This window comes from Emys orbicularis, chromosome 2 (genome assembly GCF_028017835.1).
Source record: "Emys orbicularis isolate rEmyOrb1 chromosome 2, rEmyOrb1.hap1, whole genome shotgun sequence".
Taxonomy (NCBI): Eukaryota; Metazoa; Chordata; order Testudines; family Emydidae; genus Emys; species Emys orbicularis.
In genome coordinates this window covers 268,887,585-268,901,828 of record NC_088684.1, presented here as the reverse complement: position 1 = coordinate 268,901,828, position 14,244 = coordinate 268,887,585, and the positions used below count along the sequence as shown (strand labels likewise).

The window sequence follows — 14,244 nt, the reverse complement described above, 5'->3', positions numbered from 1 at the left end:
AGAACAGAAATAAGGTCTGGGTTACTTTTAGGCTTTGTCTATGCTACAGTTTGTGCTGGCATAATTTGTCACTTAGGGGTGTGAATAAACCACCCCACTGAGCCACATAGATTACGCCGGTGCAAGAGCTTCTTCCGCCGACATAGCTTCTGCTGCTCGCTGGGTTTTTTTTATGCTGATGGGAAAGCTGTATTGGTACAGCTGCACTGCTGCAGCTCTGTACGTATTGACATGGCCTTAGTGTATATAGTTAGATTGAGAATTGCTACCTATTCATGAAAATTGTGCTTACTATCTCCACAGTGGTGGAGGGAAACTGATGGCGAAAAGTAGGATAAATTCAGATGGTGTTCTGTGGTGATTTTTATGTAATGGCATAAGATTTCAGTTTTGGGTGGAACCTGCCTCAAATTGCTTGTAGCATAAGCACACAAAATTTGCATTACCAAATCAGTTGGTTCATCAAGTCTACGGGTATGGCTACACTTGCAGCTGTACAGGGCTGTAAGTTAAACCTGTCTTCGTACAGCTGAGTAGGGAAAGTGCTGCAGTCTGTCCACACTGACAGCTGACAGCGCACTGTCGTGGCCACATTTGCAGCTGCATTGGGAGCGGTGCATTCTGGGCAGGTATCCCAGCGTTCAGGTGGCTACAATGTGCTTTTCAAAAGAGGAGGGGAGGGTGGGGTGGAGTGTGACAGGGAGCGTGGGGGGAGAGAGAGTGGATTTTTGGAGTGCGGACACTGTCAGCACCCTGCCTTTCAAGTTCCGACCCCCCTCCCTCCTCCACCCCCTCTCACTCACTGAAAGCAAACAGCAGCTGTTTGTTTTTTTTCCTCACAGACCAGATAAGCAGCCGCTCCCCGAAACGGACCCCAAACCCCCTCTCCCTCCCCCCCGCGCGCTGCCTCTCTCTTCAAGCAAACATTAGATGTGGGCGTTCCAAAGGGAGCCCCCCTGCCTCTACTCATTCACAGCAAACAGTAGCTGTGTTTGTTTTTTTGATAATCAGCTCCCGGAGCATCCGAGTTCACAACAAAACAAAGAGAGGCATCACAACAAAACAAGGAGAGGAAGCTTCACTTAAAAGGATTATGGGGAGTTTCCGGAGGTCAATCACTGCGTAATAAGGTTACTCCCCGTTTACACTGGAGCACCAGCGTCTCAGCCACTCCACAGCAGCTGTTAATCCTCTCGGGGAGGTGGAATACATGCAGCGCTGTAAGTGCCCTGCCAGTGTGGACGGGGAGTGAGTTACGGCGCTGGGGGCAGCTTTATTGCGCTGTAACTCTCAAGTGTAGCCAAGGCATACCTCTTGCAGCAAGCAGTATATAAAGCTTTAGAATTAAGAAAACTGCTATGCATGCCTATACTATATCTATCTAGCGGTTCCCGAACTTTGGTCCATGGAGCACTTGCTGATGGTTCAGAGACCTGGCTTGTCACATGGTGCTGGCTCTTCTCATTTTTTGTTGATGAAGTGCATTAAAATGTAAAGGTACTTTATCATCTTAATTCTTCCATGTAAATATATTGCTGTAGTTGTCACAGTGATGTAATGTGACTGTGATTGGGAGGTGACATTAGTGATCTTAATAATCTCAATTAAGAATATGTTACACCCTGTGAAAAGCTTGGAACTCCCTTCATCATCTGGCTAAATATTTAGTGTTATACATGGGGATGATAGTAAGGTACCTTTTTAACCTCCTGAGTTGATCAATTTATTGTATGCCGTAAAGCATGAGCTTTAACCTTCAAGCTCATACTTGAGTATTAGTCCTCTGGTTACAGAGTACCAACAGGGTACTATCCCAGCAGGATATCCATAATCTTGGACATGCCTACTTTAACCTAACAAATGATCCTTGCTTGTTGCCAGTTCCAAAGACTAATTAACAATGGTCAGGTCCATAAGCATAACTGTATAGACAACAGAAGAAGAATGTGGATATATTTGGTGATGGAATTAATGTAAACAATGTACATTTTATGCTGGGATGCTATTAAAAAAAGCGAGTCATTTACTTTAATAGAGAAGAAATTAACAAACTTTTCAAAAGTGCCTAGACTATGTCAAATGACTTCTGAAGGCAGCATTGTTAAGTATTAATAAAGAATCTTGCCTGAAAGCATGTCACATGGGAAGACAGTTGTTCCTGTTAATAGGTTCAGAAAAATGACTTGACAGCAAAAAGTCTTAAAGCAAATAGACTGTTTTCCTGTGCTTTTAAAGTCTAGGGTTTCTCTAGCCTAGAAATTTGCCAGCTTTATCCTCATTTTATTGTTTCCACTAGTTTTGAGGTGTATTGTGCAACAAAGAGGAAATGAAAACAATCTTTAAACATTCAAGTGTAAAGATGTTTATTTGACACCTGCAATGTGAGAAAATAGAAAAATGGCAAATGTTCTCTCAGAAAATTTACAGGGTATATTAACACTGTTTACATTAGCAATGCAAAATATTTAAGCTACTAAGAAGCACTGCTTATTGTCACTGAATTTTAACAAGGCTGTCATCAGTCCTTCATACCTGAACTCTGTTTCTGTCTTCTGCTTTTTTGGCAGAAACAGTTGAAACCTGGGTTTTATATTGCCTTACAGGTTCCTTCTCCTTCAAAATGGACTTGTCTGTCCTATTAAGTAAAGTCACCTCATGGTTTGTGATGGTACCAGAGGCACCTTTGATTATAGATCATGTACAGTTAGGCCCTGCATATTTTACAAATTTAACATTTATTTTAAAATACATTTAATTTTTATTTCAGTGGAAGTCAAAGTACTTATCCTGGACTCTGAACTTGCACAGCATTTTAAAAGTATATTAAAAATAAAACAAATACAGAAGCATACACAGACTGCCATAAATTCACAATGATGCTGGCTAATATTACTAAATTAAGTAGTAATCCCATTTTTCCATAGCAGGAAATAAGTAGCTAATATGTTTTCAGCCTATACATTTCTTAAATTGCTTTTAAGCGCTTGAGAGAACACTGTTTGAATCCTAGAAGTTGAGTTAACTGTAAGCATGGTCCCATAGCAAACTTCAGTTTTTAGTTGTAGTATGGGCCAGGTTGCTAGATAATACTTAGCTGCTGATATACTGTGAATTGTGAGAGTGCCTCGGTGGGCTAGATACCTGCAGAGTAGATATTTCCCTAGCAAGGAAGTAACCAGAGGTTAGATGCACTCCAGCACACATGGAGGAAAAACACTTCTGAAAGACTAAATGACTGACCATTCAGCTCTGATTTGACATGGGAACAAATTGTGAGAGCCACACACACACACATCACTATTTTACTGTACTTGTTACAATTGTCATGCAGACATGAGTGTACTGAATCCATTGACAAATAAATATGGCTCTGCGTTCTCAGATGTGAAATAATTCTTACTAGTATAGGACACTTATAAATCTGTCTTAAACACAATTACCAAATTTTATTCTTTTTATCGTGACGTTCTCCATTTGGAGTGATTCGTTCTTATGATGCATGTTGAAATATTTCAATAAGACATGAACAATCACTATTTTTTTACATTTCTTGTTGAAGTATGAATCCTATATATAATAAAATGAAAAGCTGCTAACATAAGCATGGTATCTGCCATGGCAGTAGCAGTGTTAACCCTTTATTGGAGCGTGGTGCAGCTCAGGATGTTAATTCATTACATTCATCTAACTTTTCATTAGTCGATCTCAAAGTGCTTCATAAGTATCAGTATGTGTTATTCCCATTTTACACATGGAAAAACTGAGGCATTAAGAGGTTGTGACTTGCCAGATGTTACCATAATGAGTCAGTGGCAAATTTGAGAATAATAATCCCTAGCTCTTACATAACACTTTTCATCAGTAGGTCTTAAAGCACTTTACGATTGAGGTTAGTGTAATCTGTGATGGGTTGGATCACAGAAACCCCCTTGGGGCTGCCAACTGATGTGCCAAGACTACTTCTTTCCCTGCCAGCTTGGGACTCCAGCACCCTGTCTTGTTGAGCCAGACACGCCAGTCTGCTCCAATACAGACTCAGGGTCTGAACCATGTGCCCCAAAGCTGCAGACTTAACTGAAAGCAACTTAAGAAGTGTTCCTGTCTTTAACACTCAGATGCCCAAATCCCAGTGGGGTCCAAACTCCAAATAAATCTGTTTTTAAACTCATAAATTGTTCGCCCTCTATAACACTGATAGAGAGATATGCACAACTGTTGCGCCTCCTCCCCCCAGGTATTAATACATACTCTGGGTTAATTAATAAGTAAAAAGTGATTTTATTAAATAAAGTAGGATTTAAGTGGTTCCAAGTAGTAACAGACGAAACAAAGTGAATTACCAAGTAAAATAAAATAAAACATGCAAGTCTAGGCCTAATACAGTAATAAAACTGAATATAGATAAAATCTCACCCTCAGAGATGATTCTTTCACAGACTGGATGCCTTCCTAGTCTGGGCACAATCCTTTCCCCTGGTACAGCCCTTGTTCCAGCTCAGGTGGTAGCGAGGGGATTTCTCATGATTGCAGCCCCCTTATATGGCTTTGGCACAAGGCAGGAATCTTTTATCTCTCTGGGTCTTTCTCTTCTCTTCCCTCCCTCCCCCAAAAGCACCAGGTTTAAGATGGATTTCAGTACCAGCTGGCATGGTCACATTTCCTGTGAGATTCCAAGCCTTCATTCCTCTCAGCCTGACTCACAGGAAAGCCTGCCTGCAAACAGAGCAATCCACAGTCAATTGTCCTGGCTGATGGGACCCATCAAGATTCCAAACCACTATTAATGGCCCACACTTTGCATAATTACAACAGGCCCTCAGAGTTATATTTTATATTTCTAGTTTCAGATACAAGAGTGATACATTTATACAAATAGGATGACCACACTCAGTAGATTATAAGCTTTGTAATGATACCTTACAAGAGACCTTTTGTATGAAGCATATTTTAGTTGCATTATATTCACACTCATCAGCATATTTTCATAAAATCATATAGAGTGCAACGTCACATCATTATCCCCTTTTTACATTTTAATAAAACTATGGTGTCCTGCTTCTGTCATATGCCATACCCAATGGATTACAATCCCTTGTGTAATGAATCAACAAGTACATTCTTAGTTGTCTAATGTGTTTCAAAGTGCAGGTTCTGCTACTTTAGCATTGTCTCAGAAAAAAATTCCAGTCAAGATTTTTTTTATTGTTAAAATGTCATACCATTCTTATTTGCTGTTTGTATATTCAATAAAAAGCTTTGTTTGGAATGTTTTTTAACTTACTTGGTTGCTGCATGAATTTCTGTGCACATGATAACTTAGTGCTACTGTGCCAGAGATGGGGGCTTGCTGCAAAATTTAGGGCTAGTATTATACAGAATATGCATGGCCCTGCTTATAGACTTTGTGCCTTTCTCTAAGTCATGCCTCTTTGGATACTGTCAGGATATTAAACTAAATTGCAACTTTTTACTCTTAAATATATATATATATATTGTAGTTAAATGTAGCATAAATCTGGTCTAAGAAGTAGTTATTGCATTGCCACCACCAGGAGACAGGAATTGCTGTATCAGAATAGACTACTTTGCAGTGTCTCCTTTCTTCCCCCACAAACATCCTTCTGGACAGATAGGGTTGGACGTTACACCCTCAGACCTTATCATCGTTCTTGATCCAGAGGTATCACAATAGGGTGACATGACACACCCCTTTTATACAACTGTGTTTGTAGTGCTCTGAACACTTCCCAGTGTGGAGAGTAAACGTCTAAATCCAATGTTAATTCCACTCTGAAGAGTGGCTGATAACACTGTAGTGCTTTGGTGGCATTCCCAATGCCTACAGGTGCAGGCAGCAAGAATTTGGGACCAGAAATCAAACACCTGGATGACAGTACAATGTACTATCACATCAGGCTAGTTCCTATTTACCTCTTCAGAAAACAGCACCAGAGAATTTAGCTTTCAAGACTTAGGGTTTAAACATTTAGGCTATTGTTTACAGTTTCATGGCTGAATCAGTGATGTTATGAAAAATTGTGCTGTTGGAAAATATACAGATGAATTATCTGGGTTTTATGTTAGTATAAATTTGACTCTGTTGATAGTGTGGTTTTTCTCTTCTTTAGTATAATGCTTCACCACAGCAGCAAAGAGAAATAATTAAGAGTAGGAGTCTGGACAGGAGGCTACAAGAACCAATAGTTTTAACAAAGTGGAGGCACAGCACGATTGTGTTGGACACCAATGACAAGGTAGGAATGAGTTAAAGAGCATGTTAGTATTTTGGTCATTGTCTGGTTTGTGAAGTGTTTAATTCATACTAATTTCTGAAGGATTCATTATTGGCAGTTTTTCTATGCTACGTACCATGCAGTGTGCGTAAATATTCAATGAAACCAAGGACTACTTGATAAACGGGTATCTTTCTTTTTATTTTGAAATAGAGTAGCTTATTTTTTATCTTTATTGGACTCTTTCTCTTCTGAACTATTTCCATAAGCCTTCATTTGATTGACTGTTGAATTTTAACTAATATTAATTTAGGCTTTGTATGTTCAAAAACGTTTACTTGCCTCTAATTAGAAACCACCTATGTTTTGGTTAAAAATGGATAATATTTTGCAACGTAATATCAATTATGTAAAATGCTTGTATCTGAAGGCTTGAACTGTCAGCAGCAGAGATATGGTATGAAAACACTGGTGAAGTGCAAACATTTACAGTTTTCTTTTTCAATAGGTGTTTATATGGGTTTCAATGTCACAGTAATATTAGGCACACATGGGTATTTGCCAAGCTAAATATTATCTTTAAGATGGGAGTGATGGTAGAAATATGTAGTGACTTTATTCTTTTAACAAATATTCCCTTGTGTTCCTTTGTATTTGGTTTGGTGAGGAGAACATTTCAGCTAATAATGTTGAGGATATGCTATTGTCACATGGAGCTATTTTTGCTTATACACAGGGTATTGAAAGTGCTAAACACGTGGCTCTAATTTCTCTCCAGAGATCAACTGAGTTGAATAGCTCTTTCAGTCTCATTTTTAAAAGCTGCTCCTTGCACAGCGATTGTTGGTGGTCCCCCTCAATTAGGCTCTCTTAGCACCTAACAAAATATAAAGCAACGTATCTTAAGTAAATTTAAAAGGACAAGTGTGCCCACTATACCCTTTAGCTCATTTTAGCAATAGATGAGTTAGTTATTACCATAAGATGCTTTAAATTATAGGTATCAATATAAATAGAGTAGAAATGAAACTAGCATTGTATCCTGATGAGTTTCTAGCTTTCAAAATTCAGCCAGAGCAATCAGTCTCAGGATTTTAATGGAAATCATAGGTAACTTTGCAATACTGAGGATATAAAATAAACTAGTTAAAATCTGATACCTATCAGTTGGAATGGATGCATGTGTTCTTCCTGAAAATTTCCCTTTAATAAAGGCAAAGGGGAAAATTAGATAGTTGGGAATATGGATCTCCATAGTTGTATAAACATAAATGGGCAACTGCTGTTACAAATGTTAAAGAAGCTCTTGTTAAATGGAAAAAGTTCTGCATTACTGTTGAGTAGAGTGACTGTAATAAAAATGAATATGCTGTTTAGAATATTATAATTTCATCCAGATGTATTTTTATTTTAAATCATTCTCTCTCTTAATTGAAAGAGAATGCTTTCTTCCAGAAACTGAGTAAACTCAGGTGCCCAAAAGAGGGTGAATGTATTGGATTACCTGGCTTCAAAAAGTACTATTGGACTACCCAATTAGAATACACACCGTGCCCGGAAGCCAATGGGTAGCACTTGTCTTGGAATCAAACAATTTTCACCTGCCCGTGTTACTTTATTGAAAACTTTATTTTGTTAAGAGAAATTTATTATATGGCCCAGCCATGGTACATCCCCTTTATACAAGGTCTGGTTCAAGATTAGGAAAGTTCTCTGAACACAATAGAAAATAGTCAGTAGTAGGAGGTCTAGGCTTTCCACAAGGACTCATAGATCCCATATTCCAAATGTGGGCAAGATTGGGACTCAAAAGAGACTACAAAATAATCGTTCACAAATAGCAGGCTTCCTATGTCTATAACAAAAAGGTGTTTGAAACAAGAACTGGCTGTACTACCTGCAATTCAGAAGCAACTTTTAAAAATATTTCAATATTAAAAAGACTTGCAGGAACTGCATCCTATTGAAAAGTCTGCTATAAACCCTTTGACCTTAATAAATCTTAATATCAGCCTATAAAATACTAATGAACCTTACTGAAGGGAACTCCATAGGTACCATAACTCTTAGGAATAAAGTTTAAACATAAAAATTAGCCAAAAGCCATGGATAAAAGATGGATGGATAAAAATATATATTTCTAGAAATTGTGGACTAATAGTCTAGTTCTTTTTAATCCCCATGAGCTTTAGTTCTTCAAGATTATATAATTTGCAAAAAACACCAAACAATAAATCTAAATTACAAGGAATCTTATATTTTCATGTAATATGGTCATATCAGTTAACACAAACTTCTTGAGCAAAAGTAACATAGTAAAGTACAAGTTGGAGATTGTGCTACACACAATTCTGTATTAAATGTTAATACTTCTTAAAATGGGCAAATGCTGTATACTATAGTTAAATCTGTTCCCCCTCCTCCCCCCCACCCCCCAAATCCTGATGGCATAGATCAGTGGTCTCCAATCTTTTTGCGCCCAAGATCACTTTTTGAATCTAAGGGCAACCCAGGATCTACCCCGCCCCGCTCACTCCATCTCCCCGCTTTCTCCATCGCTCGCTCTCCCCCACCTTCACTCACTTTCACCAGGCTGGGGTAGGGGGTTCAGGTTCGGGAAGGGGTGTGGGCTCTGGGCTGGGGCCGAGGGGTTTGTAGTATGGGAGGGGGCTCTGGGCAGAGTCTGGGGTAGAAGGTTAGGGTGCGGGCTCTGGGATGGAGTTTGGGTGCAGGAGGGGGCTCCAGGTTGGGGCAGAGTGTTGGGGTATAGGGTGCTGGCTCTGGGAGGGGGCTCAGGGCTGGGGGTTGGGGTGTGGCATCCTGCCGGGCAGCACTTACCTCTGGCGGCTCCCGGTTGGCAGCAGGCGCAGCAAGGCTAAGACAGGCTCCCTGCCTACCCCAGCCCCACACTGCTCCCGGAAGGGGCCAATGCGCCCCTGCTCGGGGGCGGGAGCGGGGTGGGGGGGGATGGGATGGGATGTGGCTCCATGCACTGCCCCTCTCTGCAAGCACCACCCCTGCAGCTCTCCTGGCCAATGGGAGCTGTGGGGGCAGTGCTTGCAGGCAGGAACAGCACGCAAAGGGAGACCCCTGTCTCGTCTCTTCCCTGCCCGCAGGGCCATGCTCTCTGCTTCCATGAGCATGATCACAAAGGACAGTATAGTTCAAACTGATCAGAATAAACCTTATAATGGAGCAAGTCCTGGTAAGAACAATACAGAACTTGGACCAGTTTGTTTCCCATTTTCTTTCAATCAGCTATTTCAAAATAAAATATACCAACACCATATAGTTTTAAAAGCATTTGATACTATAATATAGGTATAATGTTCTCCTTGGGTAGATATAGGTGTATTATTGAAAGCATTATATATGTTTACAATATATTTATTTTTTAAAAAACATGGAATAAGTAAATATTAGTGATACTGACTTCAGACAGACACTTAAATAATTAAAGCATAATAATGTGTTTGGTACCGTACAAGGCATAAATACAAGAATCCCTGACCTGAAGGGTTCTATCACAGCTTTGCCTGTTTGATTCCCATAATGAAGAAGGTATAGCCATTTGTGGCCTGCATGAGTAATTTACACCTGTCAGGTTGATAGTGTTTTAAATATCAAAGTAAACACGTGACATCCATTTGATGTTTTTTTCAGTGTAGAACTAAATCTTATCAGTATTAGGAATTCAAAGACTTCCTGTTTATGTTGGAGAGATTTTCCCCAAAATTCAAACAAGATAAAAAATGGTTCAACTAAACTAATTATAAATCCAATTGGTGCCCTAGTGTGGGCAAGGTTTTTGGACAGCTTGAAACATTTTTACTGAAACAATTAGTGGAATTGTTTTAAAAACTGGTTAGAAACTTTCCCAGTATAGACAGTGCTTCAAGGCTAGATGTTCTATGTGCTCTCAATTCCCACTGAAGTCAGTTTAGGACACTCAGCACTTTACAGAGTTAAGGTTTCAGCAATGACTGGAAGAACCAGGACACTTTTGATTCCTGCAAGTGCTTTCACACACTGAAGAACAGATATTGCAAAATTTTGCTAATTATTTTCATTTTCAAAGCTGCTGAATACAAAAAGTAAACAGGAAACATAAGTAGTGAACAATAAACCTGAATTTTAAAAATCTATTGGTAATATTGCAAGTTATTTGGTCTTTTATTAAAATATTACTTTAACCTCGCAACGGAGCAAGTTGAATATTGAAAAACAAAGCAAAAACAAATCACTATTCAACTCGCTGAAAAAAAACAACTCAACTATATATAGAACTAGTATTTGAGGGAAAAGGTGTGGTCCAATAGATAGAGCACCACATTGGTGTTAGGAAGCCTGGTTCTGTGGCACTGTCTCACACACACAAACAAAATGAGCACAGAAGTGCTTATCCTCCTCTGGGAAGCATTTTGTGGTTGATAGATGAAAAGTGCTACTGAGGTGATTGTTCACTAAGTTCTATTAGACTGAATCTCTTAATCTTTGCTTCTCTGGAAGTGGCAATTCTCTATCTCTGATGTGAGGACTCTGTCCAAAGAGCTATAGTAGTCCATTATATTGCCATGTTCTTGACAGTGTGTCACCAATTACATACTTGCCAATATTGAGATCATTCTCCACCTAAGCTGGGTCCTGGGGGCCATGGAAGTTTGGGTGTGTGTGCATTCTGGTGAATCTTATTTTCAGTGACTTACGGCTTCTAAAAGCATTCAGACACTTAAGGTAAGTCTATACTTCAATAAAAGACTTGCAGCACAGCCTCAGCTAGTCCAGGTTAGCTGACTTGGGCTTGGACTGAGGTGCTAAATATTGAGTGTAGACATTGGGCTTAGGCTAGACCCTGGGCTCGGGGACCTGGAGGGTCCCCCAGAGCCTGGGCTCCAGCCCAAGCCTGAATGTCTACGCTGCAATTTTTTGCCCCTCAGCCTGAGCCCAAGTCAACTAACCCAGGCTCTGAGACTCCATGCCATGGGCTTTCTATTGCAGTGCAGACTTACCTTTAGATGCTTATCTTAGCCCAGTGGTCCCCAACCTTTTTCGTCTGGCGGGCGCCAGACGACGAGCCACGGAGGACTGTGGCAGCGGACGAGCATCCTCCGAAATGCTGCTGGCAAGCGGCAACATCAATAGGCAATGCCACCAAGAAGCAGCGTCATCCAGAGGCGTCGCTGCTGAAATGCGTCACCGCCGAAATGCCTCCAATTTTCGGCAGCCTCTGGATGATGCTGCTTCTCGGTGGCATTTCGGTGGATGCTCGTCCGCCGGCCAGTACGCGGGCGCACTTAGATGCCCCGACGGGCGCCATGGCGCCCGCGGGCACTGCGTTGGGGACCCCTGTCTTAGCCTATAGAAGAGCCCACCTCACTAAATCCTCTTCTCGCTCTAATTTCAAAACTCAGGGATGGTCCAGCCAAATCAGGACTACTGACGTGTATTTAATGGGCTCCGTTGGTTCTAGGCTTAATTTTGTAGACCTTGTTTTCCACCAGAGACTCCTCTCCTAGAGTAAGATTTCTTGTTATCACTGGGTTGTCCTTGGGTGTGTCTATACTAACTGAGGAAGTTGTTGCAGGACACTGAGCAAATAAAATGTTTTATAAATTGGTTTTGCCATGCACACACCAGTGGTGATGGTTTGCCATTTTGGCACATCCACATTCAGCCTGCCTTATGGCTGTGGTTGTACCATTGTATTCTCTGGTTCCTGATGCACCTATCTCATAGCACCAAACAGAGAGTTGGGCGCTATTTTGTAGAGTGGAACTAGGTGAAACAGCGTGAGCCAGTAAAAAAAGTAACACTCGCAGCAGCTTGTTCACATTGGAGAGATATTGTTGTAGATTGACTCAAATCCAGCTGCACAAATACAAAGATCTTGCGCTGGTTTTAAAGGCGACTAGTACAAATGTTTATAGAATCACAGGGTTAGAAGGGACTGCAAGGGTCATCTAGTCTAACCCCCTGCCAAGATGCAGGATTTGTTCTGTCTAAACCATCCGAGACAGATGGCTATCCAGCCTCTTTTTGAAAACCTCCATCGAAGGAGCTTCCACATCCTCCCTAGACAGTCTGTTCCATTGTCCTACTGTTCTTAGAGTTAAGTTTTTCCTGAGATTTAATCTAAATTTGCTATGCAGTAGTTTGTACTTGTCCTGCCCTATGTGGCAAGGGAGAACAACTTTTCTCCATACTTTTTTATGGCAGCCTTTCAAGTATTTGAAGACTATCATGTCACACTTCAATCTCCTCTTTTCCAAACTAAACATATCCAGTTCCTTCAGCCTTTGCTCATATGGCTTGCATTCCATCCCTTTGATCATCTTTGCTCACTTCTGGATCCTTTCCAGTTTCTCCACATCCTTTCTGTACGTTGGTGAGCAAAATTGGACACAATGCTCCGGCTGAGGACTAATCAGCACCGAGTAGAGCAGTACTATCAGCTCCGGTGACTTGCATGGTATACCTCTATTAATGCAATCTAAAACTGCATTTGCTTTTTTTGCAACACAACATCACGTTCTTGACTTATGTTGAGGTTGTGATCAATCACAACTCCCAGATCCTTTTCAGCAGGGCTGCTGCCAAGCCAGTTATCTCCCATTCTATATTTGCATTTGGTTTTTCTTTTCTCAGTGTAGCACTTTACATTTGTCTATGTTGAATTTCAATTTGTTGTCTGTAGCCTAGTTTTCCAATTTATCAAGATCCCTCTGAATCTTAACTCTATCCTCCAGAATTTTGGCAAAGCGTCCCCTTCCCCCCCCCCGCCCCAAGCTTTGTATCCTCTGCAAATTTGATCAGCACGCTCTCTATTCCTACACCCAGGTCATTAATTAATAAAGATGTTAAACAACACTGGACCCAGAACAGATCTCTCTGGAACCCCACTTGAGACCTCCCTCCAACCTGACATCATTCCATTAATAGTTACTTTCTATGCATTGTTTAGCCAATTATGCATCCACCTAATGGTAGTTCCACTAAGCCCGCATTTCTCCAGCTTACTTACCAGAATGTCATGTGGGACTGTGTCAAAAGCCTTGCTGAAGTCCAGGTATATTATGTCCACTGCATTCCCACTATCCACCAAGTCAGTTACCCTGTCAAAGGAGAAAATCAAGCTGGTTTGGTATAATTTGTTCTTGGTAAAGCCATGCTGGTTTCTAGTTATTACCATTTCATCCTCCAGGTATTTGTAAATTGAATGTTTTATACATTGCTCTAGTCACTTCCCAGATATTGAAGTCAGGCTGACTGGTCTATAGTTCCCCAGCTCCTCCTTTTCCCCCTTTCTAAAGTCGAGCACTATGTTAGCCTTCTGGGACCTCTTCTGTCATCCATGAGTTTGCAAACAGTATTGCCAGTGTCTCCGAGATTACATCAGCTAATTCCTTCAGTACCCTCAGGTGAATAGCATCGGGCCCCGCCGATTTGAATTTATTCAAATTGGTCAAAAAATCTCTAATTGGTCAAAAAATCTCTAATGCGTTCTTTACTTATCCTGATTTTGCATCCCTTCCCCTTTATTGTCTATGGTAACTTCGCTAGTTACTGGTCACATGTTATTTTTTGTGAGAAGACTGAGGCATTGAGCACCTCTGCCTTCCTAACATAGTCTGTTACCAGTTCACCTTCTCCATTGAGCAGCTGACCCACACCGTCCTTGATCTTTCCCTTTTGCCTGACATCTTTGAAGAACCCCTTCCTGTTGTCTCTAACATTCCTTGCCGACTGTAACTCATTCTTTGCCTTGGCTTTCCTGATTTTTGTCCCTACGTGCTTGCGTTATTCCTGTATATACTTCCTTGGTGATATGCCCCTCCCTTCATTTCCTGTATGTATCCCTTTTGGTTTTTAGATAGATAAAAAGATCCTTGTGTGGCCACATGGCCTCCTGTGGCTCTTCTTATCTTTCCTGTGCGTCAGAATAGCTTGATGTTGAGCCTCTAGTATCACATCTTTTAGGAACTGCCAGCCCCCTTTGACTCCTTTTCTTCCT

General features: G+C 40.8%; 1 protein-coding gene across 1 annotated transcript in view; it reads left to right on the top strand.

Moving 5' to 3' along the window:
- ARHGAP12 (Rho GTPase activating protein 12) overlaps positions 1-14,244 on the top strand; it is a 137,147-nt gene that overhangs the window by 88,182 nt on the left and 34,721 nt on the right. The window contains exon 5 of the mRNA XM_065398819.1: positions 6,129-6,254. Coding sequence (XP_065254891.1) covers positions 6,129-6,254 — 126 coding nt within the window. The remainder of the gene's footprint in view (positions 1-6,128; positions 6,255-14,244) is intronic.